We start from the raw sequence: 26344 nt of genomic DNA, 5'->3' as shown, positions 1-26344 counted from the left end.
GAGTCCATCTGCTACATTATAGGAAATCAAGCCATTTCAGAACAGCTGACTTAACATCCAATAATTTTAAAAATTCATAGCATTGTAAATAAAATACATCACTCTTACACATACAGGTTCACAGACAAGCTCTCACACATGCAAGGTCTCAGACTCACTCATACACACAGGCTCTCTCTCTCACACACACACAAACTTAGTCTCCCCCTTTCTTCTAGGCCTTGTCTTAAGCTGCTTACTGGATGACCAGCTGTTCCCTCACTAATGGAGAGATGGTGGGAGGAGACAATATTGGTGGCACTGCAGCTGCACTATACCTTGAGGTGGTGGGTGGATGGACTCTGTACTGCCTCGCAGGCCTGTCTTCCAGCTGCGGTGGGATGGGCTCTACTGCGGCCCTACCAAGCCTTTCTTCTGGCTGCGACAGATGGGCTCCGCCATGGCCTTGCAGGTCTTCTGGCTGCAGTGGGATAGGCTTCACCGCGGCCTTGCCAAGCTTCTCTCTGGACCATAGCAGCCCCTCTTCTTTGCTCCAGCTGCGGGCCAGGAAGCTGAGGAAACCACATCTCTATAGCAACCAACCTACTATAGGCCAATCCCCCCGTCCCCCGATTGGCCGCCCTATCCCTTTTGCTTAGCAATGTAGGGAATGCCTGGCAAAGCTCTTAGTGTGGGAATACAGAGGAAAGGCAGACTTTTCCTGCCCAGGTCAAAATTGACAATCACTGCCAGGCAGTCAAGAGGAAACAGTCTCAGGTGAGCAGAGAAGTGCTGCTGTTCTTGCCAATCGGCAGCTTTCTCCTCTGCATGCCTCTGCAGCTCTGCTGTTACTAACTGGCCAGATTCAGCTCCCAAGGTCCATGGTTACATTAATTTTATCATGCAGGGACTGCACATCTGATCTCCATGGTGGTCTACTGCATGCAGCCTGCAGGGGAAGAGCCAAAGGGAGGCAACCAGCATGGGAGGGGGGGTAAGCGACTTGGTGTCCTACTGGTTGGTGCTCCTTAATCTGCCCAGCTGCAACACAAGAGCAGCTTGTGCGTGCTCTTCTCAACTGTGTGTACAGGGTCCAGAGCCTTTGCTCGCATGCACACTTTAAGAGGTAACAGTATCTGCCTGGTATAGAGTCTATGGCACATGTGCAAAGCCTATGCTTTTAGAAAATGAGTTGACAATCCGTATGGTGCGATGCAATATCATTCACATATGGGACTATTCATCTGGCTTGTCCAAGGTACAGTTAAGGCAGATAAGTGTTAGGAATATGTGGGACAGAATTTACATCTATCCAAATTAGGATTAAATATTCAGTCAAAAAGGTAACTATACAAAAGGTGGAATTGCTAGGCAATTTAACTACTTAAATGGAAGACTTAGAACACTTTTTGGGTATTAAAAAAATTCCCCCCAAAAAACCTCAAAGCTCCAATATTTACAAACCTTCCAAAACTTCAGGATGAAATAGTTAACACTAATTAAGCTATTTCTATTGTGGATAGTGCATGTAGATCACCATCACAAATCTTAGCATGCAAAGCTCCTGACTACCCATTATAGACACCCTCACTTGATATTCCCTTACCTTGCCATTTCTATGTTAACACTCGTTCTCATTTTTTCTTCTTCTTCCACCACAGTCCCCCAGTCTGTACATCTTGGCAGTGGCCTGTGGCTTTCTGGTGTAGTGAAACTAATGAAAAAAAAAATTAAAATTTCTGACTAGATCAGAGTCATAATACATTGGTGAGTAGTTATCAGGAGTATGAATAAAAGTAGCATAGTTTGTGTTAATTCACTTGAATGCATTGAAGAAATTTACCTTTACCTAATAAACAAGCAGATGCAATATCGGCAGCGCTCATGATTGAGCGCTCACTCCCTTAATGTGTGCTTATCTATCTCTCCTGGGTGCCGAATATAGTATTTAAATCCAATGCAGCAGTAAAAATGAGGTGCTAGGGGAAACTGCGCACCCCTCGCGCCTCCTCAGCAGCGGACGTCCAGCAGAGGTAACTGTCAGCCAGTTAGGAAAATGGACACTCAGTTTTGACAACTGGTACACTTTTTTTTTTTTATTCTCCTACTTCGGTTCCTCTTGCCTAATATCGTACAGATATTAAGTCAGAGGAACCAAAAAAGAAACAAAGGTAGTATTTTCTGGTTTTCTGTTATTTTTTGGGCTCCTCAAGAATTAATACCTGCTATGGGAAGCGTTATTTTTACAGGTTAAAATGTGCACGTTAATTGGGGAAGACTAGCCAATAGCCTCATCAACATGCATTTGCATGTGATGAGCGCTACCACCTTCGCGGGGGGGGGGGGGGGGGGGGGGGGGGGGGGGGGGGGGCTGGACGGGCGTTTTGGAAGCACTTTTATAGCATAAGGGATTGTGGACACATGTCCAACCACGGGTTAGACCAGAGCTTTCCAAACTGTGTAGCTACACATTAGTGTGTCACTCGCCGCCTGGTCAACTCACGTGAGAGTTTGGGCTTTTTTTCCCCTAGCGATTCACTTTTTTTTTTTCAGTTCATGGGTTGCTTATTATTGGGCAATTTTTGCTGTCAATCGCTTTTTTGGGGGCTTGGGTGGGACTTGAGCCCAGCTGTCCCTGTCATTGGCTGCTGCTGCCGATGAGGCCTGGCCACGAGGAGTACTGACTGCAAGCAACAGTGTCTGGTGATCATGGAAGATGTTATGCAGCACGGCAGGCTTGAACCCTGAAGGGAGTGAAGCACTTAACTGGCAACAATCAAAAAGAAGAGGTACATGAGTGTGAGGGCCAGACATGTGCTTGGGCTTGTTTTTTTGGAAAATAGCACTTGGAATATTTAAGTATTTTTAATATAAATGAAAGGTTTTCATGTGATAAAATGTTTCACAACAACCTATTTATGTATATATTTAAGGAAACATACATAAACTGTCGAAATACTTTTTGTTCATTTAACCTTTAACCTCTGGTTTGCTAGTAGACTGAATTAAAGTGTCGTGAAATTATGTTTGTCTAAAAAGCGTCACCAACATGAAAAGTTTGGAAAGCTCTGGATTAGACAGTGTCCTCTACTGAGCATGTGTGGGAATTCCCATGCAGCATTGCCTCATAAGCCTCCTCTGTCAATAACAGTTTAATCTAGCTAGATAATCAACTCTCCAGGGTGGCACTCAGGTATTTAGCATGGCGAATTCACCCTCTCTACGAAAACAGGGTTTACGGTAAGCATACTTGCTTTTTCCAATCAATAAGCAGGCTGAATTAGCCATGACATACGGGGAGTCCCAGGCTAAGGGTTGCAATAGAGCGTATGTAACCCAGACTCCACCAGGGAGAAACTTCGGACAAGCAGTTTTGTATAATCTGTTCTTGCACTAATTCACTGTCATTTCGAGAAACTATCCAGACAGTAATGAGGTCAAAAGGTGTGTACTGACAACCAAGCTGCAGCTTTATGGTTAATCTTTTTATTATTATTATAAATGCAACATAGTACAGATATGCACTCAACATCTTAAGTGTAGCATACTAAAGGGTTACAACTGCATCTCGTGGGACGGGTCATGTTGGTCCTGACACCCCCCCGACCCTACAGATCAACGTGCATATAGTTATCCTTTATTGAGCAATGGATTAGTGCAATCTGTTTCCTCCCACCCCACATAGAAACTGAATAAACCAGCATGTAGACAGACACATGTAACGAATATAGTATGACAAGAGATACTATAAGAAGCTAAGCCATTGAGATATCATGGTTGGGAGATATTTATGCAACATTGTTCAAGATTAAACTCCTGGCTTTAGGTGATAGGGAGTTTAGGTAGCTAAACCAGGTTGCCTTAAAGGCCTGTTTTAGATGAGTGATGCTTTATAGTCCATCACCGCTAACGTATGAAGTAAATTGCGCCAGGTCCAGAAGGACAGACGGCAATTTTTGCCTAATAAGAAGGCTTTGCAAAACAATAGGGTCGCACCTCTGGATTTAAGACCTGTAGGAGGTATATGTTCAAAAAGAATGGATCCCGAGTCCAATGGAATGCGATGTTGCAGAAGAGTAGAAAGATAACTCACGACTGGCCCAAAATTTTTGGACCAAAGAGCAGTTCCAAAATGCACGAGTCAAGGTGCCTCGCTCCCTCTGACATAGAGGGCACAATTGAGATCGTGCTATATCAGCCCTAAAAGCCTGCCATTGCGACACACATGCTCTCCGCAAGACTTTCTGATGAAGTTACAGTAATTCCATATTCCCAGATAGATCTTTTAGGGACCTGAAGCAGTGACTAGTCATTACTTCCTCTGTCTGCATTCCTCCACCCTGTATCCATCGTTCCACTACAGCAGTGTGTTTTGGAGGGGGTGCAAGTGTCCGAACTCTTTTCCGCAGAGCATTTATCCCAGTCCGGGCTGAAGAGGTCTTCCAACAGTTCCAAAACTTCAAGATGTAGATCCTGACTGGGTAGAGTGTTCACATAATGCTTCAATTGTAGGTAAGAGTAGTTAGAATTTATCAAGCCATATGAAATTTGTAAAGAAGCAAAAAGGAACGCATGTTCCTCAGTCAGAACCCGATGCAGGTGAGCAATTCCCCTGTCAAACCACTTCTGAAAATCCTTTGATTGTCCCCCTGGGAGAAAATCTAAATTTCCATATAATGGTAACATTTGTGAAATCTGTTATAAGAGTGATTGTACTTCTGTAATAAACCTTCCCAAGCCCCATCTTATAGGGGATATTAGGACATTACTGCGTATTGACCCCGGGAGCACTTTGTCAGTAGCATGAAGAACAAAGTGTAAACTCAAGGGGGCTACCAGTGTTTTGTCCCCATCTAACAGGTCGATCCAGTAAAGTGTGCTCCGGAGCGCACTGTCACCCTGCTCTGGACGCGTGTTTTCCCTTACCCCTTATTCAGTAAGGGGAGGAAAACACGCGGCCCACCCGCGGCACCTAATAGCGCCCTCAACATGCAAATGCATGTTGATGGCCCTATTAGGTATTCCCGAGCGATCCAGTAAGTAAAATGTGCAGCCAAGCCGCACATTTTACTCTAAGAAATTAGCGCCGCCCAAAGGTCGGCGCTAATTTCTTCCGGCGCCAGGGAAGTGCACAGAAAAGCAGTAAAAACTGCTTTTCTGTGCACCCTCCGACTTAATATCATAGCGATATTAAGTCGGAGGTCCCCAAAAGTAAAAAAAAATAAAAAAAATTTTGAATTCGGCCCGCGGCTGTCGGGCCGAAAACCGGACGCTCAATTTTGCCGGCGTCCGGTTTCCGAGCCCGTGGCTGTCAGCGGGCTCGAGAACCGACGCCGGCAAAATTGAGCGTCGGCTGTCAAACCCGCTGACAGCCACCGCTCCAGGCCAAAAGGAGGCGCTAGGGACGCGCTAGTGTCCCTAGCGCCTCCTTTTCCTCGTTTGCACCGCGTCGCCTAATTTAAATACTGGATTGCTCGCACCGGCGAGGGGCCGGTGCGCGCGCCGGGAGAGTGGGCGTTAGTCCGCTCTCCCACGGACTTTACTGGATCGGGCTGTGTGTGTGCACAGTCTGATTATTGTACACAGCAAATGAATCTACTACATAAGGGAGCCTGGACAGACGTGCCGCAAATGCGCAGTAGAGAGCAGCTCTACTGCGCATGCGAGCACGTCGGCCAGAGCAGAGCGTGCCCCCCCCCCCCCAAAAAAAAATGGCGCCTGCTCCTTAGGAGCAGGAGCGGCGGCAGGAGCGAAGAGCGGGAGGAGCAGGAGCGGCGGCGCGCGCGCGAGGGAGGGACACCCCCCTGTCTGCCGGTTGTGGATCAGCTGAAAGGGGAGTGAGGAGAGGGAGAATAGAGTGGGGAGGTGAGAGGGAGGGAGGAGAGTGAGGTGGGTGGAGGTGAGAGGGAGGGAGGAGAGTGAGGTGAGGGGAGGAGAGGGAGAATAGAGGGGGGAGGTGAGAGGAAGGGGGGAGGGAGGAGGGGGAGGAAGTGGGAAGGAAATAGACCGAAAATGTTTTTTTTAAATGAAGCCCGTTGTTACGGGCTTAACGGCTAGTAAAGTTATATTCAAGCTGCAGCTTTAAAAATGTCTTCAAGAGGTACTTCTTCAAATGAACAATGAAAAAGGCATGGCTCTCACTTGATGAGCTTCGACAGTATGAACTGCAAGCCTTCTGAAGTATAGCAGTGCTGATTGCATTCCGCTATCCAGATTGACAATGTACGTTTGGTGACCTCTATTCCAGGTCCATTAGGATCGCATGAAAAAAAGCTGAGAAACTCTGATATGGCAGTTATTTCCTTGTAGCAGGTCAGAGGTGTTTTGCAATCTAATGTAGGAAGGGTCTTGTTTTCTTGTACACGTGATCATAGAAAGAAGGTAGACAATATAATGATTGATCAATTATGGAATGCTGAGGCCTCATTTAGTAGAAACTTTGAGTAGTTTTGGAGCACTATGGAAATATTGTGTATAAGGCAGATAATGAAAGAGCTTGGAGTTCACCAACTCTAGCTGAAATCACTGCTACAAGGAAAACTACTTTCCATGTCAAAAACTAGAGAAGCCATCTCTAGAGGTCCAAAACTTGGCATCAATTGAGAAAGGAGAACATTAGAGTCTATTGTATTGTACTGGGTCAGACCAAAAGTCCATCAAGCCCAGCATCCTGTTTCCAAAAGAGGCCAAACCTGGCAAGCACCCAAAAACTAAGTATATCCCATGCTATTGATGTTAGTAATAGCAGTGGCTATTTAAGTCAATTTGATTAATAGCAGGTAATGGACTTCTCCAAGAACTTATCCAAACCTTTTTTAAACCCAGCTCCTCTAACTGCATTAACCACATCCCCTGGCAACAAATTCCAGAGTTTAATTGTGCGTTGAGTGAAAAAGAATTTTCTCTGATTTAAATGGAAGGAAGGAGTAAAACTGTTTACAGAAGAGAACATATGGGAAGATTTAGGAAAACAGAAAATGAACAAGGCCATGGGGCTGGATTAGGGAACATCTCAGAATACTGAGGAAGCTCAGAGATGTGGTGGCCAGTCTGCTGAAAGACCTGTTCAATAGATGCCTGGAAACGGAAGTGGTGCCACGAGACTGGAGAAGAGCAACGGTTGTCCTGCTTCACAAAAGTGAGAGCAGAGGGGAGGCTGAAAACTACAGGCCGAATAGCTTCAACTTGGTAGTAGGAAAATTAAAGGAGACTCTGAAGGAAAAGATCGTGAACTAGCTACATTCCGGTAGGATGCTGGACCCAAAGCAGCATGGGTTCACCAGGGGAAGGTCCCATCAGACAAATCATTGATTTTTTTTGATTCAGTGATTACAGAATTGGATCATGGAAGAGTAATAGATGTGATTTACTTGACTTTTATGTCAAAGCTTTTGATATGGGCTCACACAGGAGATTAGTTAAAATGAGAAGCTTGGGAATGGTGCCAAGGTAGTGGCATGGATTGCAAACTGGTTGACTGAGAGGAGACTGATAAATGGAGCCTACTCTGAAGAAGGAACAGTGTTAAGCAGGGTGCCAAAGGGATTAGGGTCGGGACCGGTTTTGTTCAATATCTTTGTGAGCGACACTGCAGAAGGGATAGAAGGTAAAGTTTGTCTATTTGCGGATGAGACTAAGATCCGAAACAGATTGGACATGCTTGAAGGAGTAGACAGAATGAAAAGTGATTTAAAAAAGCTTGAAGACTGGTCAAGGATTTGGAAGCTGGGATTCAATGCAAAATCCTACATCTGGGGTGTAGTAATCCAAAAGAACTGTATGCAATGTGGGGTGGAAAAAAGACAGGTACATGGACAGGGAGAGGGACCTTGAGGTGATAGTGTCTGCCGATCTGAAGGCAGCGAGGCAATGTGACAAGGCGATAGCTAAAAGTCAGAAGAATGCTGGGCTGCATAGCAAGAGGAATAACTAGTAAGTAAAAGGAAGTAGTGATGCCCTTGACTAGGTCCTTGATGAGGCCTCACCTACAGTACAGTGTTCAGCAGCAGTTCTCAGTGTGTCGCCACACTTCCCGGTCCCCCGCTGACCCAGCTGCTCCCCCTACCAAAGCGAAATAGGTCCTCCGCCCGGGCTTAAAATGCTGATAGCCCAGGTGGAACAAGGCAGGACAGCTAGAGTCAGCGGCACCAGCATGCTCTCTTCTTCCTGCCCCCATCCCCCGGAAGAGGTGAGCAGGTGCGTGCATGGGAAGAAGAGACCACGCTAGTGCGCTCAGCATCAGCCCAAAGAAAAGAAGAGGCGCAGCTCAGAGTAAAATGAGGAACAACGTCAACCCCCGTGACCAATGGGACTCCTTTATCTGCGAGGGCTGAAAATGAAGGAGGTTGTTGCTGCCTTTAGGGTTGGAAGTGGAGGAAGCTGCTGCCGCCGCTAGTTTGTGGGGGGGAGTGAGTGAATGAGCAAGCATGTGTGTTTGTGCGCGCACGTGCGTGAAACAGCATGTATGTAAATGATTGCGAGCCTGAATATGTGAGACAGTATGTGTGTGATTGAGAGCATGAATGTAAGTATGATTGAGAACCTGTATGTGTAAGTTTGAGATAGAAAACCTGTTTGTGTGAAAGTGTGTGCGCGTGATTGAGATCATGTGAATAAATGATTAAAGAGCATGTGTGTATAAGAGAGAGCGCATGTGTGTGTGACTGAACTGGTTTAGGTGAGGGAGCATGTGAGTATGTGATTGGGAGCCTGTGTGTAAATGAGAGAAAGAGCATGTTTGTAAGCATGTGAATGAGTGAGAGAAAAAGCCATGTATGTGTGGATTGAATGTCTGAAAAGACAGACAGCATGTGTGTAAATGTGTAATTAAGAGCCTATACAAGTGAGAGAGAAAAAGCATGTTTATATGTGAGCGATTGAGAACCAGTGTGAGGGAGAGAGAGGGGAGAAAGTTGCAAGCAAACCATCCCTCCTCCTGCTAATTCAAAACAATCTCAGGGCACCCGGATACCAAAATGTTCCCAGGTATGCAGAGCAAAACTTTTTGTTTCATTTTTCATTGGGCCTGTGTGTGTTTTGAAATATTTTATTGGTATCTAGAAATTTTTGATACGAGTCTAATTATTGGATATTCCATTCATCAGCTGTTTTGAAATATTCTGTTCTTTTTGTTAGCATGGTTTTACTGCTATTGATTTTATATTTCTTGATTTGTTTTATAAGGATGGGTGATGTTTCTTTTTTCCTTTATTACACTGCATACAGAGACTCTGGCTTGTTGCGGTTTCCAATTCAGTTTTTTTCTGCATGCTTCTAGTTATGAGTTTTGGTCTCTTTATTCTTTGTTAGGTGAGGGTCAGCACATGTGATTCAGGTGAGGTTTTCTGCTGGCGAGTAGTTTCTGTGTAGGGTTCTATAGTAGCCTGGCTTGTTCCAAATAGGAGGTGTATTGGTGTCTTAAGGCCTGGTGTAATATTCAGTGTTGTCTTTTCTTAGGTAAGGTGTTTACAATTTGAGTACTAGAAATTGGTGCTGTTTTGGTGTGGGATGCTTACTATTTATGCAATTGTTAAGACAGAATATGTAGTTTTTCCTTGTGTCATTCTTAATAAAAATACTAGACATTTATTTATTTATTTTTTTAATTTCCGCCGTGAATTGTAATGAGCAGAGTGTCACACATGTGACACAATGGGAAAAAGGTTGAGAACCACTGGTGTTCGGTACTGGAGCCCATATCTCAAAGAGACAGGATGGAGGCAGTCCAAAAGAGGTGACCAAAATGGTGTGGGGTCTGTATCAGAAGACTTATGAGGAGAGGCTGAAGGATCTGAATATGTACACCCTGGGAGAGACTAGGTACAGGGGGGGGGATTTCATACAGGCTTTCAGATACCTAATAAGGATTTGACGATGTGCAATCTTTGAACCTTTTTCATTGGGAAGAAAACAGTAAAACCAGAGGTCACGAAATGAAAATCAAGGGTGAAAGACTCAGAACATAAGGAAATAATTTTTTCACGGAGAGGGTAGTGGATGCCTGGAATGCCCTTCTAGAAGAGGTGGTGAGGACGAAAACAGAAAAAGAATTCAAAAGGACATGGGATAAACACTGTGGATCCCTAAAGGCTTGAGGATGATAATGAAGAAAAAAAGAGTGCATGGGGTAACCTGCACAAAATAGCAGTTAGTACCAAAAGACATGGATGACTGCAACCCTTAACCAATTAACCTTTGTGTTTTAGACACAACTGCAACATCGCTCTCCGCTTTGACGGCAAGAAAAAAAAAAAAAGGGTACAGATTCTGAAGACAACCAACGCTGGGCCCTGACTTATGGTCTGGGGTACTGATTCTGGGGATAAAACTTCTATAGTCAAGTCCAAAAGCAAAGAATATTAAAACAGCATTGTCTGAATTATCAGGACGGCTGCTTACAATGCAAAAATGTTGGCAGTAGTTTTGTTATGGGTTTAACAGTTACTTAGTCTTGCTTGGAAGAACACTATTCTTAACATAAGGCATGGGGTAACCTGTACAGAGAGGCAGTTACTGCCATGAGAATCTTGCTGTGAAGATTAGATGGACCATTTGGTCTTTTTTCTGCAGACATTCTATCTTATGAGACACCCTATCCCTTCATGGAGGCATCCCTCGCTAGGGTTACTTGGAGGACAGCATGAAGGGCAGCTTCATCCTGAAGCACCAGGGATTTAACCACTAGCATAATTCCTGTTCAATATCTCCAGAAATCTGTACTTTTGTTGAAAGCAGTTTTGCTAGTTGATCCTGACAGTGCAGACCCCACTGCAAGCAGCAGATATGAAGGCTGGTTAGTGAGCTCATGTGAATGGCTTCTATCGTACAACCTTAAGCAACAAGAAATCACTTTAGCAGTCGAGTGCTGAGAGGTTAGCAACTTGTAAATCAGCGATCTCATGGTGCTCACTCGATCTGATGGTAGAAAATACCACTTGCAACGCTGTGACTAGCCATTTATCCAGGTACAGAGAAACCCTGAAATCCCTAGCAATGCACATGTGCCACTACCACTGCAAGGCATTTACTGAAGACTCTCAGAGCTGCTTACAGACCAAATAGCATTTTGTATTGATAATGGAAAGAATCCACCTGGAATTTAAGGTAGTGCCAGTGGGAGGGATGGATAAGATATATCAGTATATGCATCTTTCAGACCGCGTGTGCACTGCTGGATATAGTGGAGAATCATGTTCAGAGAATTCATTTTGAATTTCCCTCTGATTAGATGTTTGGTCAGGCGTCTCAAATCCAGAATTATCCCCAAAAAAAAATCAAGAATTGAGGTTAAGGAAATATCGGGAGTAAAAGCCATGTCCACATTGGGATGCAGGAACGAGTTCTATTGCCCACTGTTGGAGTGACTGTACTTCCAGATGAAGCAGTGTTAAGAGCCAGATTTGGATTGAAAGTCGAGCAATGTGGATGGGATGGTAGCCGGGAAAAATGCAAACAATATCCAGACTCAAATGATCTTGAGAACCCAGAGCTCCTTGGTATCTCACACAATGTAGACAAGTGCTTCTGGATTCTGCCCTTCACCAGAACAGCCAGTTGATTGCCTGGTAGAATCAAAAACTGGGCCCAGGTTTAGGTTGGGCCTGTTTTGTTTTTGGCTAACAAACTTCACTGTTGAGATATAGTCAGAAGCAGTTTCTGTCAAGTCTGAAGAGACAGTAAGCAGCACAATGACAAGATTGGAAAGGGTGTTTTGAAAGTATAGCCTTTTGTAAGAAAAGGAGTCTCTCTATGAAGGATGTTCAGAAATTGTAGAGAGGTTTTGGGCCACCACATTCTTTTTATTTAAACCACCATTTTGAGCTTTTACTCAAAGAATGCCCCTAGACAAGGAAGATCCACCAACTTCTCGTGTACATTGTTTCGGATACTACTGGCTCTAAACCATGACACACACTGAGCTCCAATGAGGCTGAAGAGGTATGAGAGATGTAATCGAATGACTAGGACAGAACGGAGAAGATACATTATGCCTTTTTCCGCATCTGACAATGGTTGGGAGTAATAACTGGCTCCGTCCACAGGTTGTAGAAAAGGCTTTAGTTTTTGAATGTAGTCTTGTAGATACTGCATCAAATAAAACTAGTTAGTAGGGATATAGGCAGTAAGCATGGCGCTCTAAATACTCTTTCCAAAATTGCCTCTTATCCAATGTTCTTTGCCCGTAGACTAATTTGAATGAATTTTGCCTTTTGCAATGAAGATTCAATGATAGACCAATGGGGCAGTTTGACAACTCTAAACCCTGGTGTATCAGTAACGGGTTCAGAATTTCATGAACTAGAGTCACTAATTCCAAAAGCGTGTCCTGTATCTGAAGTCATCCAAAGACTTCTGACCAGGGGTATTTATCCTTGCATATCTTGACACCAAGTGTCTTTCCTATTTTTTCTCACAAATTTTGGATAAGGTCCTCCAGGGGCAATGTATGGTCAAGAGGATCCAGAAGTGGTCAGAAGGTATACCCAAAAGAATCTTCTTCTGAAGATAATGGTATAGGCTCACTATTCTAGGACCCCCCAATGAAAAAGATGGTAAACTGGGGAAGGAGAATTTCCTGGTTGCCCCAGAAGGGAATGCCCTGATTTACCACCTCTAACCGACTTGACTTCTGTAATTGAGTGGAACGACAAAGACCCTCCTAGCAAGGGCTCTGTGTTCATTCTGCTAAGCAAAGCTGGGATCGCTGTAGCAAAGGTGAGGAGAGGCTGGATAATTCCTTCCATGTTCATAGACAAGAAATAAAGAAATTTTGTACCAGGTCTGCAATCTGGTCAAGTGACTGACGCATCCTTTGACCTGGTGTAGGAAGTTGAACTTCCTCTTCAGACTAGAATGGGTCCCTGTCCCTTAACAGGATGTCTGCTGGAAGTGAGCTAAACTACTGAACATATCAGGTTCAATTGGAAGTCTTCCACCATTAATCTTGAAGCAGCGGAGAGGGCAGAGTAAACAAATTCCCTTCTGCATCTGATTCTGGAGCAACCAGCATATAGTTGTACAGAAGTGTAGCATGAAAACTCTAGTCTGGTGCTCGATGTGTCAACTGTGGCACTATTGAGTGCCTTATGTTTTAATGAAATCAAATATCTTGAAGCTGTGAAATAATGCGGCTTCCAGGGGACTCCTTCAATGAAGCCAGTAGAGAGCAGGAATGTTTCAGTCATGCATGTCAGTTGCATTGAGATTCTCTGGAAAGGGCTAAGATGTCAAATTCTTGCGCTATTCATCAATGGGTGCAGTAGTGGAACTTCTGCACCGAAATAAGCGTGTTGGGGCATTAAGATGTCTCAGAGAATAGCCCCATGCACCAAAGGCTTTGACACGTGTCGAGTACACCAGTGCACTGTGCGGTAAGTGCATTAATGCGTCCTATGCTAAGCACACATATGCACTTTGCACAGACAATGCTTCTTGTGTTGATTATATGCCATGCCACCAGTGTTTATGCACAAAGCTTTGAGAAATTAAACTTCAATGCAGGCTCCAACTGCTCCAGAGTAATACCGCTTAACACAATGAGACTTGCACTACTCAACCCCATTGCTTCAGTCTGTGCCAATAGAAGAGGCTTTAAGAAGCTTCTGAGACGACTTCAAAGGGGCGTGGGATAAACACTGTGGATCCATCAAGTCTAGAGGGCGTGAATAAAGTGGAGGCATGCAAACACTGCACGGAGCGGCAGTAGCCACAGAGGCATTCAAACACTGCACGGAGCGGCAGTAGCCACAGAGGCATTCACGGAGCGGGATGCCAGTGGCCAGTAGTTGGTGTTCCACCTTCACGGAGCGGAAGGATGGAGGGCTGCTATTTCCAAAAAAAAATAAAACAAAAAAATAAAAACAGGGGTGGGTAAGAGTATGGGGCAAGGGGGTGGCCTGCTTGTTACAGCGGTTGCTACCCCTAATTGAGCTGGATGTCACTTGGATGCAGATACAGAGCTGCTCTCTAAATTGGGTGGAGGGGAATTAGGGCTGGAGGGTACTGGAAGCCAATAGTAACAGGTGGGAGAGAGAAAAAGGGAAAAAAAATGGATAAAGTGCGTAGCTTGCTGGGCAGACTTGATGGGTCGTTTGGTCTTCTTCTGCCGTCATTTCTATGTTCAACTTTTCCGAGAAAGACAGACTACACTGCACTGTGGAGAAAAGAATCTGCTGCAACTCAAGAGATTTACTTAGCTTCTACATCTTACATGCCCCCTGGAACGCTATAAATGCAGGGACATCCGTCCATAGGCATAGCTTTTTGTCTGACAGTGGCCCAGCCCAAGGCATGGATAGCACAACTCATGCCCATTTGTGAGGAACATTACCTTGCCACAAATGCAGCTTTTGAATCCACTCACAGTTTCTTTTTGTCCAACATGTGAGGCAAAGTCCTGTTCGTTTTTTGAACACTGAAAAATACTGTTGTGAGTACTGTAGATGTAGCGAGGCAACTACAAAAGGGTAAACTGAAGAAAAATTATTAGAGGAATTAAAAATTTAGAGAAATATATCTAAGAACTTAAGTACGCTTGTGCGCATGCAAAAAATATGAGCAAGGAGGCTCACAAGGCAAAATTGCTGCACCTGCTCAGTAGTTAAAGCTAAGCGAAATGAGTCCCTTCAGTTCCATCAGGGGTCACCTACATCCCATTGCTTTGCTTATTGATGGAAAAACAACATTTGTTTATAAATTTGGGACCCACTAATAGGTAGAGACTTACAATGAAAAGTCATTTTTGTGCTTTTTCTCTCTTAAGTTGCTGCTATCTTGAGATGAAAACCTCTTTCCTTACTGTTATTTGACATTCATATGCCATAGAAGGGTAAAAAAAAATGAATAGCTTTTTATTGGATTTACTTAATACATTTAACTAGTTTGCGATAGCTCAGGTCAGAAGTAAAAATGGCATTAAAAACTAGCAAAATATAAAAAGCATTCCAATGATGTTGGTGGCATGTTTTCATTTACAGAACCTGGATATTCACTGCCCCATATCAGACAAGCCACAGTATTAGCCCTACTGAAGACTAAACTCTCTAGGAGTTAAAATGGCTGACTGCATGCTCTAAGAAAGTTGCTCACAAACTTTGTTGAATTATACTAAAATATAATTTTTTGTAAAGCAGAATGCACAAGAAATAAGTCTTATTGGCTTTGAGTACTAGACCCCGCAAGGCTGGGCGACATTTTACCACTGAAAATCCACCATGTTATGGGAATCCCGGGCAATATAAAAAACAAGCAAAAACAAAACCCAACACACACATAAGGACCTAGACCTATTTCGTATTTTAGTACAAAAGGTACACCGGGCAAACTGGGGGGGGGGGGGGGGGGATTGTAAACATAGCATTTGTTGGAAAACCGAAGTAAACCTTCTTACGGCTGGAATGTTTTATCTGGTGAAAAGTACTTCGTGCCCTACAACTCAAACCAAATCACTCTCCCAAGCGAAACGTCAGTTAACTGCAGCTCCAGAAAAAAAAGACAATGTCAGAGGGCGGGGGGGGGGGGGGGGGGGGGGATTAAGGAAAGGGCAAAAGATCTAGCGTGTGCAGCGATCACGGGCCACCTCCACCAGGAAACCCCCGATCACCCACCCAAACCCTCCACACCTGGCGAGTCTGCCGCCCTGCTGCTGCTGCTTCTCCTCCTTTCGCTCATCGTCGAAGACACACGAATCAGGGTCGTCCTTCCCGCGGAGTTGCCCGTCCGCCCTCCGCTTCCTGCCCCGAGACCAGCGGGCTGGGGCCTGACTCCTGCCAAGCAACGGCAAAAAAAAAAAAAACAAAACAAAACACAACACGTTACAAGAAATCGAATATTTGGAGAAAAAAATTAAAAAAAAGTCCTCCACCATTCGTACGGCCCCCGGAAAGCCACATTAACTCGTTGCGGCGGCAGCACTTGGGGGCGGCCTCACAGCATTCCGGATAAATAACCACGAAAAAAAAACAAAAAAACAAAAAACAAAACAAAAAAGGTATCTTTCCTCTGCTCCACGACTCACCCTTCTAGGGAAAGAGACGACGTTCCGCGGTCAGGAGAAGAACATCCACCCCCAACCCCAACGAAGCAGTTCAACGGAAAATAAGAACAGTCAAGAGAGCACGCACGCTCGGAGCGAGAGGGGAGAAACGCACGCTCGGAGCGAGAGGGGAGAAACGCACCACCCCTCACCCACTGGGCCCAAGCAGCCCGTTCCCCCCCCTACCCCCTACCTGTGCTGAGTCGGGGACCAGTACTCGGAGGCCATCGCTGTAAGAACGGAACACAAGGGACTGTTACCAACCTCACTTATTTCCCGCGAGATTGGGCTTCTTTTCCTAATCATTCGCTTTTTTTTTTTTTTCTCGATTCGCGGGTTGCTTTTAATTGGGCGATTTTTCCTGCCAATCGCGTTTTTTTGGGGTTTGGAGGGCGGGACTTGTGCTCTGATGTTGAAGTGATTGGCTGCTACTGCCGATGGGGGGGGGGGGGGGGCCTGTCCATAGCAGGCGCACCCAAAATTATTGTAGCAGGAAGCCAATCACAGCGGTAAACCTTCACACGAGCACGTGGGGCAGACCCAGCACGGCAGTGCAGCATCGGAGGTGGGGTGGGGAGGGAGAAATGAGTGTGTGGGGGTCAGAATATGTTTGGAGGGGGGATGAGTGTGCCGGGGCCAGGGATGTGCTGGGAGTGGTTGGTGGGGAGGGGAAATGAGTGTTTATGGGGCAAAGATGAGCTCGGAGGGGGGTGGGGAAGTGGATGAGGGGCTGGTGTTTTTTTTAAATGTGTTCTACAGCACTTGATTTCATCTATTTTTTTTTCTCATTTCTTCTCCCTGCAGCAGGCAACAGGTCACCTTTGTAAGAAATCCATCCTACCTAATAAACGAAGCTTGACCGACGTGCCGCAAATGCGCAGTAGAGAGCAGCTCTACTGCGCATGTGCGGGCGAGCACGTCAGTCTTAGGCAGCGTCAAAAAAAACAAACCAACATGGCGGGCGGTGATAGCGTGCAAGCAGGCGGGCAGTAGAGGGAAGGCGGTTTGCGATAGCAGCGGCGGGCGGCGGCGAGAGTTTAGTAGCTCGAATGAGGGAGGGCGCGGCAGGTACGGGCGGTGGTAGGGGTAAGTGGCGCGGGCCGCGGCGGACAGCGGGCGGCGGGCAAGTAGATGCAGCGTGTGGTGGTCGCGGGCGCGGCTGGCAGCGGCCAGTAGCGAGGGTGGGAGGCGAGAGAGAGAGGGAGGGACGGACTGAGAGGGAGGGACGGAGGAAGTGGGAGGGACGGAGAGAGAGAGTGAGAGGGAGGGACTGAGTGAGGGACTGGGAGGGAGGGACTGAGTGAGGGGGAGGGACTGAGTGAGGGGGAGGGACTGAGTGAGAATAAGGGAGAGGTGAGAGTCAGGGATGTGAGTAAGTGGAAGGGGGAGCGGTAAGAGACAGGGCCGCAGCGGCGAAGACGGGCGGCAGCAGTGAGGGAGGAGAGAGAGAGAGGGAGGGACTGAGTGAGAGGGGAGGAGAGAGTGGGAGTGGGAGTGTGAGAGGGGGAGGGAGTGGGACTGAGTGGGGGGGACTGGGACTGAGTGGGGGGGGACTGGGACTGAGTGGGGGGGACTGGGACTGAGTTGGGGGGGACTGAGTGAAGGGGAGTGGGAGGGAGTGGGACTGGGAGGGAGGGAGTGGGACTGAGAGGGAGGGAGGGAGGGGGAGGGAGAGGGATAGAGGAGGGAGGGAGTGAGTGAGACTGAGTGGGAGGGAGGGACTGAGTGGGAGGAGAGGGAGGGTGGGGAGGAGTGGGTGAGTGTGAGGGAGGGAGGTAGGGGGTGGTGAAGAGTGAGGGGAGAGAGAATGAGGGGGAGGTGAGAGACAGAGGGATGTAGCCCGTTTTAACGGGCTTAACGGCTTGTATTTTTATAAAAAGAAAGCTTGTCCATACCTGCTGCCTATAGGTAAAAAAAAAAAATAATGGGACATGGAAACTTGTAATAAAAAAAAAATAGGATTTGTTCTACTGTAATTTTGCTTTTTTTTTTCTTTCATTTCTTCTTGCAAAAGATCACCTTTGTAAGAAAGCCTGTCCATACCTGTTTCTGTCATTGACTGCTACGCTACTGAATGGTTTTGATCTACTAGGGCTAAAGTAAGGAACTGGGCTAAGTACGGTAAAAGGTACTGCAAAGGGTGGGAAGAAGAATGTAAACTAAAAGCATGAATTGAGCCTGTTGTCAGCAATGAGGGGGGTGGGGGGGGGAGAATGAGCATGAGGGGATTGAAGTTTCAATCTCAAGTGCTTTGGGCTTTTTTTGGGCTTGGTTGTTTGGAAAAAAGTGCATGTTCTTTCATGAAAACTGGCAACCCTACAGAGGAAGTGACACCATTTCCCATGCTGGACGCTTAAAGCAGAGCTCTCCGACCCACAGGGCTATTTCGGGGTAAAATAGCAGAAAATCTCAGCGCAATCGCAAACCAGCGATCAGACTTGAAAGCGGAGCCCAAGGGGAGTATGGCGGCAAAAAACGGTGGACTTCAAAATATTCTCCAGTAATAGAGCGGCGAAGATGCAGACCAGGAGGGAGACAAAATGGTGGTGGAGATCGGGGCCAAGGAGCTGGGGGAAGCCAGAGGAGATACGTGACTTCTGGAAACAACCTCCCTCTCACGCTGAATTGCAATCCTGGTTTGTAGAACTGAGGCAAGACATCAAAAACTATAAGCTAGAGGTCACACAAATACTGCAGGAAATCAGGGAAGAATTCACAGAATTGGGCTGCAGAGTGGATGATGCAGATACGCGCCTGGACTCCCATGAAGAGAGGTTGAGAACTTTACAACAAAGTACTAAAGACCTACAGGCCAATTATAGCTTAATGGCTAATAAATAGAAGATCTTGAGAATAGGTCACAGCACTGGAATCTGCATTTTAAAGGAATACCTGAGAAAGAAGAATACGCAGATTGCTCCCACGTAGAATGTAAAATTTGCAGGCTCCTATTGGGTGAAACAGAGGCCCGTAGTAATGAAGAAAAGACATAGTCCCAACATCGAGAGAGCCCATAGGTCACTGGGGCCTAAAGTGAGCAACAGGACATGATATATAATCGCCTGTTTTCATTCTTATGCCTACAAGGAGCAAATCACTACGGCAGCCAGGAAACAGAGAATGGGGAACTGGGATGGCAACAAAGTGGCAGTCTATACAGATCTGGCAGCTTCTACCCTTAGGAAAAGACTGGATTTCAAGCCCATGCCCACAGCGTTGACCCACAGCAAAGATCCGTTAGTGCTGGCTCATCCCTTTTGGACTATGGTTTCAGCTGGGAGGCATCTCACACCGTGTCCGAACAGTGGAAGTCGTGAAGGCAGCGGGACTGGCAGTGGATATGCTGGCAACAACCAACAAGATACCTGCAGGGAACAGAGGGGAGACACCCAGATGGCAACGAATCAAGGGAGACCGACAGCTTCGGAGGAACACAGAGGGTAAAGATGATGAGCCCTCATGCACCTGATAAACTTCTCTAATGAGAGACTAACACACCAGGTTCTGAGATGAGGACTACCACCCAGTTGCTATCAATCCTCATCAGCTGGCCCTTTTACTCTGACATCTAGCAGGGGCTCCCAATTTTTGAGGATTTCCTTATTGACTAATTGGTGGTATAGCCCAGGTGCGGGACGGTTACGCTTTCCAGTATGGACTCTTCCTCCATTGGACACTGGGAAGGGAGAATAGCTTCCCCAGGTATTTCGGAGGGGGGACGGGAACACTATACACGCTCAAAGCTGAATCTAGTCTCAGGGGAACGGTCGTAGGGTCTGAATACTATCCAGTGGTGCAATGCCTTACCAAAGCTACGGGAACGGAAATTTATCACCGGAGGGGTTTGGTGTCTGTGTAGCTAGTTAATAATCAGATATGAAAATAGCACTGTCGTATATGGGCAAATGAAAGGGGAGTCTGTCAGACCACAGCCATGACCACGTTCAGATTTGTATCACTTAATTTGAAGCGGGTAAATTCTGGGCATAAACGATGGCTCTTATTTAAAGAGTTGGATCGCTTACAAGCTGTGATATATCTCCAAGAAACACACCTGAAGAAAAGGTACAAGGGGCTAATGCGGTCTGGCAGATATCCTTATCAGTATTGGGCAGCAGCATCAGCCTCCGCCAAATACACCGGGGTAGTCATCTTAGTGCATAAAGATCTACATCATGAGGTAATCAACACCCGCTACGACCCCAAGGGTTGATATATGCTGCTTGTGGTAAAAATGGGGGGGGGGGGGAGATGGTAACCCTTCTTAATGTATATGGGCCTAACTCTCAGAAAGAGGAGTTTTATACTACACTATCCTCCACAGTGGCTACCAAAATGGAGGGGAGCGTAATTATGGGAGGAGATTTTAATGTCATGCTTAACCCCATTCTAGACACATCAACTGGGATGAGTGCGGATACCACCCGCATTTAGAGGGCTCTTAAAAATTTAATGGATCTTGTGTTGGGGGTGGAGATTTGGGACCTCGAAGTTTTACCTTTTACTCCCATTCCCACGACAGTTATTCCAGAATAGATATGTTTATGATTGATAAAACCATGTTGGATGCAGTCAGCGCAGTGGAAATAGAGCCCATAGTGTGGTCGGACCACGTGCCCATTTGGTTCCAATTAAAGTTGCAGAACTATGACAGAGGCCAACAATATTGGAGGCTCGATGATTCACTGTTGGAAGATGGGGAGTTTAAGACCCAGATCACAAAAGAGAGCCAAGATTACCTCAAATGTAACGATACAGGGGACACTGATTCGGTGACCGTGTGGGAATGTTTAAAGACTGTGCTGCGCGGGAAATTCATTGTCATACCTAAAGAAACACCGAGAGAGGGAACACATTGAGTTACTCGGCCAACTCAAACATTTAACTAGCATACACCTTAGCGGCAGCTCACGGATTCAGATTGGCCAGGCAATACAGGATATTCGTAATCAGATAGCCGAATTAGATTCCGCTACAATAGCTCACCAAATCGAACAAGCCCAGCAGAGATTCTTTGAAGGGGGAAATATCTAGCACAAATCTTAAAGCATAGACAAGCCCAATCAACTATATTAAAAATTAAATCCCCAGAGGGCGCTTTGCTGACAGATAATACATCCATCTGCAATCGTTTTCATCAGTTTTATACTCTCCTCTATAGCCTGGATCAGTCGATTGAGGAAGGAGGATTAGATCGCTATTTAGACAATATTCTATTACCAGAGTTGACATCCTCTCAAAGGCAATTTCTAGATAAGGAAATCACAATTGGGGAAATTCAGGAGGCCATTAAAACACTGAAACCTGGTAAATCGCCAGGACTGGTTACTCTCCCAGGTTCTACAAATGTTGTGCCTCGCAGTTGGCACCAATATTAGGCAATTATTTCAACTCCCTGAGAGTGGGGAAATTATTGCCCGCGCAGACTAATACAGCAGGAATCACAATTTTGGTGAAACCAGGGAGGGACCGGGCCATGTGTAGGTCTTACCAGCTGATTTCACTTCTAAATATGGACGTTAAATGTCTAGCCAAAATATTAGCGACCAGGTTAAAAACTGTTTTATCGCAAGCTAGTTCACCCGGACCAAGCGGGATTCATACTGGGGAGGATGGCGGCGGACAGTGTCCATAAAATATTAAAAATCTGGTATGTGAAAAAACAATATTCCCACCTTAGCCTTGTCGGTGGATGCTAAAGATGGTGCATTGGCCATATCTGTTCAAAACATTGGAGAGGATGGGATTTGGGGGGTGTTTTCTTCAATGGTTGCGACAGCTCTACCACACACCTACAGCATGCATTAAAATAAATGGAGGATACTCACCTACTTTTACGGTGGGGAGAGGAACCAGACAGGGCTGCCCTTTGTCACCCTTACTGTTCGCCCTGTTCTTGGAGCCTTTCAAGATCTGCGTCAGGCGCAATGCAGAAATTTCAGTCATAACCGTAGGACAAGTGACATTGAAAATTTCCCTATTCGCAATTGATATCCTGATTACACTGACTAATCCATATGAATTCCTTAAATGACTCACTTGAGAGCTAGAAATGTTTAGTGGGGTATTGGGATTTCGTGTCAATTGGGAGAAATCAGAGATCCTTAATATCAGCATAACCCACAGAGAGGAAAAATGTCTGCAGCCTCATTTCCAATTTGAATGGGCGAAAAAACAAATTAAATACTGGGAGTGATGATTAGTGCAACCCACATTATCGCCCTTTGTGGACTAAAATAACCAAGGTAATGGAAGAATGGAGTCGATATCACATATCATGGTTGGGCCACATTGCAGTTGTGAAAATATTGATCCCCAAACTTTTCTCTCTCTTTCAAACATTACCAATTGAAATTGTGGCAGAAGCGATGCATGACATTTATATGGGCCGGGCAGCAACCACGGGTGGTGAGGAAGGTCCTATATCAACAGAGAGCACAGGGAGGGCTAAACATTCCAGATATCAAGAGGTATTATTTAGCAGTGCAATTTTAAAAACTAGTGGACTGGCACAGGTGCCAGCATCCTAAGGAGTGGGTTCAGATTAGCCAAGAAATTTTTGGGCAGGTACCGATCCAGAGCTTGCTGTGGCAGCCACCAAAGATGTGGATCAAAGATCCCAAGATATTATTACCCCCATCGATTACCATTTCATTGGAGCTTTGGTTACGCCAAGGGTTTCGTTTAAGGGGGTCGAGGGAATACCACACAAGCACTAGCCTATACACCAATCATACTTTTAAACCAGGCTTCGAGAACCAGGCATTTAAAGTTTGGAAGGATAAGGGGATTGGGACATGGGCACAAGTTTGGAGCAAACGGGCTTCGGTCATTCCCAGATCTACAACGCCAGAATGACCTCCCAGCTTCTGCAATTTTTCCATACGCTCAGTTGCGTCATTTTGCCCTTACCTCCATGCTTAGTGTTCACTTACAAGACCTATCCGATTTTGAAATATTATGTAGAAAGGCAGATAGGAGAGTGAAACTACTCTCGGTTTTATACAAGCGGCTGGGGCAAACAGAGGATTCAAAAAACATTCACATGAGAGCCTGGGAGATAGACCCTTAAGCTCGATCTGACAATCCAGGAATGGAAGGGAATTTTCCAGGGCATTGGGAAAGGATGCATAGCTGCACACACGATAGAAAATTATCTCAAGCTTTTATACCAGTGGTACATGTCACCACAAAAACTGCATCGCATCCAGCCCTCTATTTCTAATGCTTGTTGGTGGAATTGCAATGAGGAAGGCACTTATATTCATATGTGGTGGGATTTTTTGGTTATTAAACGAGTATGGGGAGAGATATTCAAATGGTTGGGAGTGATGGTGGAAGGGATGCCACAGGTTACACCGGCTCAATCACTATTAGGTATTAAGATAAGTTAAGGAATTATCGATAGATGACAATAGACTGGTACACCAAATTTTTATCGCCACTAGATGTGAAATAGCCAGAGCGTGGAAAGCAATTAGGATACCAACTCAAAAAGAAATACAACAGAGTAGACGAAATTTATTTATTATCCAAAATAACAGCGTATAAAAATCACAATTTACATAAATTAGAACTCATCTGGCAAGCATACCACAAGTGGAAGAATACACTTAATAATACACAGCAAGCTGGTACCGATAGACCTCCAGGCACAACATACAGTGGTAACAGGCTAGCCATAACTGGATGAACAGGTACTGGATTCATAATCATACACATACATTAGCATTACTCTTGTAGACTAGAGTGTGTGGGGAAACCTGAGGGGGGGAGAGGGGCAGGGAGTTATATAGTTCAAATAACTATTAAGCGACCACGACATGATTCAGCTACATTTGTTATATGTGGGTTCCTGGATAATTATGTTGTTCACATCTTGCTGTTCTCTTTGTTACCACATGTATATTCATTAGTGCTACTTGTTAGAGTGGTTCAATGTACTGCATATTGAGCTTAATAAAAAACTTTACATTTAAAAAAAAAAAAAAGAAAGGAACACAATGGGCGCATGAGCTTGTACATAACGAGAGAGAAAGCACACTCTCTGTCGCAACTTCCCTAAACAAGCGGGCCCGCCAAACACGTATAGCTTTATAGAACGCGCCAAAGAACATGATTGAGCCGCATGTCCGCTGCCGGAAGGGGGCGGAGGCGCCAGGAGCGAGAAGTGTGTTAATACCCGGGAGAGAATAAGATCGGAGAGAGCAATGATATCTTCCACTATACTACTATTGATAAGCTGAGAAGCAACAAGGAGGCACACAAAATACTCTTGAAATATAAAATGTCGTCACTCAGCTCCTTCCACCATCCCAACCCAGTAGTGTTTTTTGGGGTTTTTTTTTTTAAGGATGTGTAGTTTGTAGAAGCCCCAACCTAAAAGGGGGCTTCTACAAACTAAACATCCTTAAAAAACTCAAACCCCTTCTCCATGCTCAGAATTTCCATATAGTACTTCAGACTACCATTCTATCTAAACTGGACTACTGCAACTCCCTTCTCCTGGGTCTCCCTTTCTCCACCATTAAACCTCTCCAAATCCTGCAGAACACCATGGCTAGGATCATAACCAACACCCGTAAAAGAGACCACATCACCCCCATTTTAAAGGATCTGCACTGGCTGCCCATTCCCTTCCGCATTCAATACAAACCCTTACCATCCTACACAATACGCTGTACAAACACAACCTCTCCTGGCTCAAGGAATTCCACAATTCCATTCCTCTAACCGCCCCACCAGAACCTCCCTCATGGGCACCCTCCACACTCCGTCCCTCAAAACTGCACACCTTGCCCTCACTAGAGAAAGAGCCTTCTCTATTGCTGGCCCCTCCCTCTGAAATTCTCTACCTACCGATGTCCGTCTAGAGCCATCCTTACACAATTTCAAAAAAAGGAATCAAGACATGGTTCTTCGAGCAAGCTTACCCAGATGCAAACCAAACCTAGCCAGATCCCCAGCTCTGAACTTTCTTGCTTGCCCTCTAGCCTCCACGCCTTTCCCGTACCCCCCAGTGTAGCCCTTCCCCCCTCGCCAATGTATTTTGTATATGGTTACTCCAGTTATAATATGTACACATCCTATGATGTGATTTTAGTCACTTAATATGGTTATTCTCCATCTCTCTTCATCACTTCATTCCTTTTTTTTCTCCTTTAGTCTTTACTTTCTCCCTGCCCCCATCTTCTTCCCTTTTTTGCCTGCTCCCTTCTCCCCGATCATTGTAATTTTCCGTTCTTTTATAGGTTATTGTAAGCCGGCGTGATGTGTCCTACAAATGTCGTTATATAAAAGGTCATAAATAAATAACCCCTATTCGAAGTCGGCAGTAAAATAGGCTGAGTGGATGTGGACTGTGATTGGTGGATCACGAAAGCGGGGCGAATCCTTTCGACAGTATGGCAAACCGAAGCATCTCGTTGTAGGGCTAAAACTACTGTATGGAAATAGCGGAGTTCACATAGTAAAAGCTGGTATAAAACTTAACAATAGAAGGTGTACATATTTTTTTCTTTTTATTTAATTTTTTTTGTAATAGCTGCCTCAAATATATGTGATCCCCTTGTCCCTAGGAGTCGCAGCCTCAGGTAGCACTGGGGCAGCTCTGCCACTGTAGAGTACACTTAAAAAGGGAATTTTCAGAAGTTACGGACATAAAAAATTACACTTACACATATGAAATAGCATATACCCGAGCATATGCTATTTATTTTTTAAAAAACCTCAATATGCATGCAAAAATCAGTCTGCAACTATGTTTAAACATGTAAAAAGGGGTGGGCCAGGGATAAACCAGAAGAACATAAGATTTTAGATAGTGCTGGGGAGGAGGCAGCTGTCCTGGCACATGTGGGTACCAACATCATTGGAAAATGGAGGGAGTTGCTGGAAGCCAAATTTAGAATGTTAAGTAGAAAGGTGAAATCCAGAACATTCAGAGTGGCATTTTCTGAAATCCTTCCTGTTCCACTGAAGGTCCCCCAGAGGCAAGCAAAATTGAACCCCTCTTCCCTGCACCATAGTCTCACTACACGGATGAGACCATGGTGCAGGGAAGAGGGATTCAATTTTGTAAGGAACTGGACAACCTTGTGGGGAAGGGGGGGGACTTTTCCGAAAGGATGGGTTCCATCTTAATCAGAGTGGAACCAGGCAGCTGGCACTAACTTTTAAAAAGGAGATAGAGCAGCTTTTAAACTAGAACAAGAGAAAAAGCCAACAGTCACTCAGCAGTGCATGGTTCAGAGGAAGATATCTTCGAAGGCTACTAATGAAACAGAATAGTTAGGGTATTCCAACAGAGGTTCCAATAAAAGCAAAAGTAGT

General features: G+C 45.3%; 1 protein-coding gene across 2 annotated transcripts in view; it reads right to left on the bottom strand.

Annotated features, from left to right (window-relative positions):
• SLBP (stem-loop binding protein) overlaps window positions 1-16330 on the bottom strand; it is an 84555-nt gene extending 68225 nt beyond the window's left edge. Inside the window, exons 1-4 of one of the 2 annotated variants that reach the window (XM_029592627.1) lie at window positions 16206-16330; window positions 15600-15743; window positions 1586-1693; window positions 318-551 (exon numbers count right to left, since the gene is read on the bottom strand). In XM_029592627.1, coding sequence (XP_029448487.1) covers window positions 318-551; window positions 1586-1693; window positions 15600-15743; window positions 16206-16318 — 599 coding nt within the window. In that variant the 5' untranslated portion in view covers window positions 16319-16330. The remainder of the gene's footprint in view (window positions 1-317; window positions 552-1585; window positions 1694-15599; window positions 15744-16205) is intronic. The other variant, XM_029592630.1, reaches the window with a different exon arrangement.
• Between the last annotated feature and the right edge of the window lie 10014 nt (window positions 16331-26344).

Source organism: Rhinatrema bivittatum, chromosome 1 (genome assembly GCF_901001135.1).
Source record: "Rhinatrema bivittatum chromosome 1, aRhiBiv1.1, whole genome shotgun sequence".
NCBI classification, from domain to species: Eukaryota; Metazoa; Chordata; class Amphibia; order Gymnophiona; family Rhinatrematidae; genus Rhinatrema; species Rhinatrema bivittatum.
This window is presented reverse-complemented; position numbering and strand designations above follow the sequence as displayed.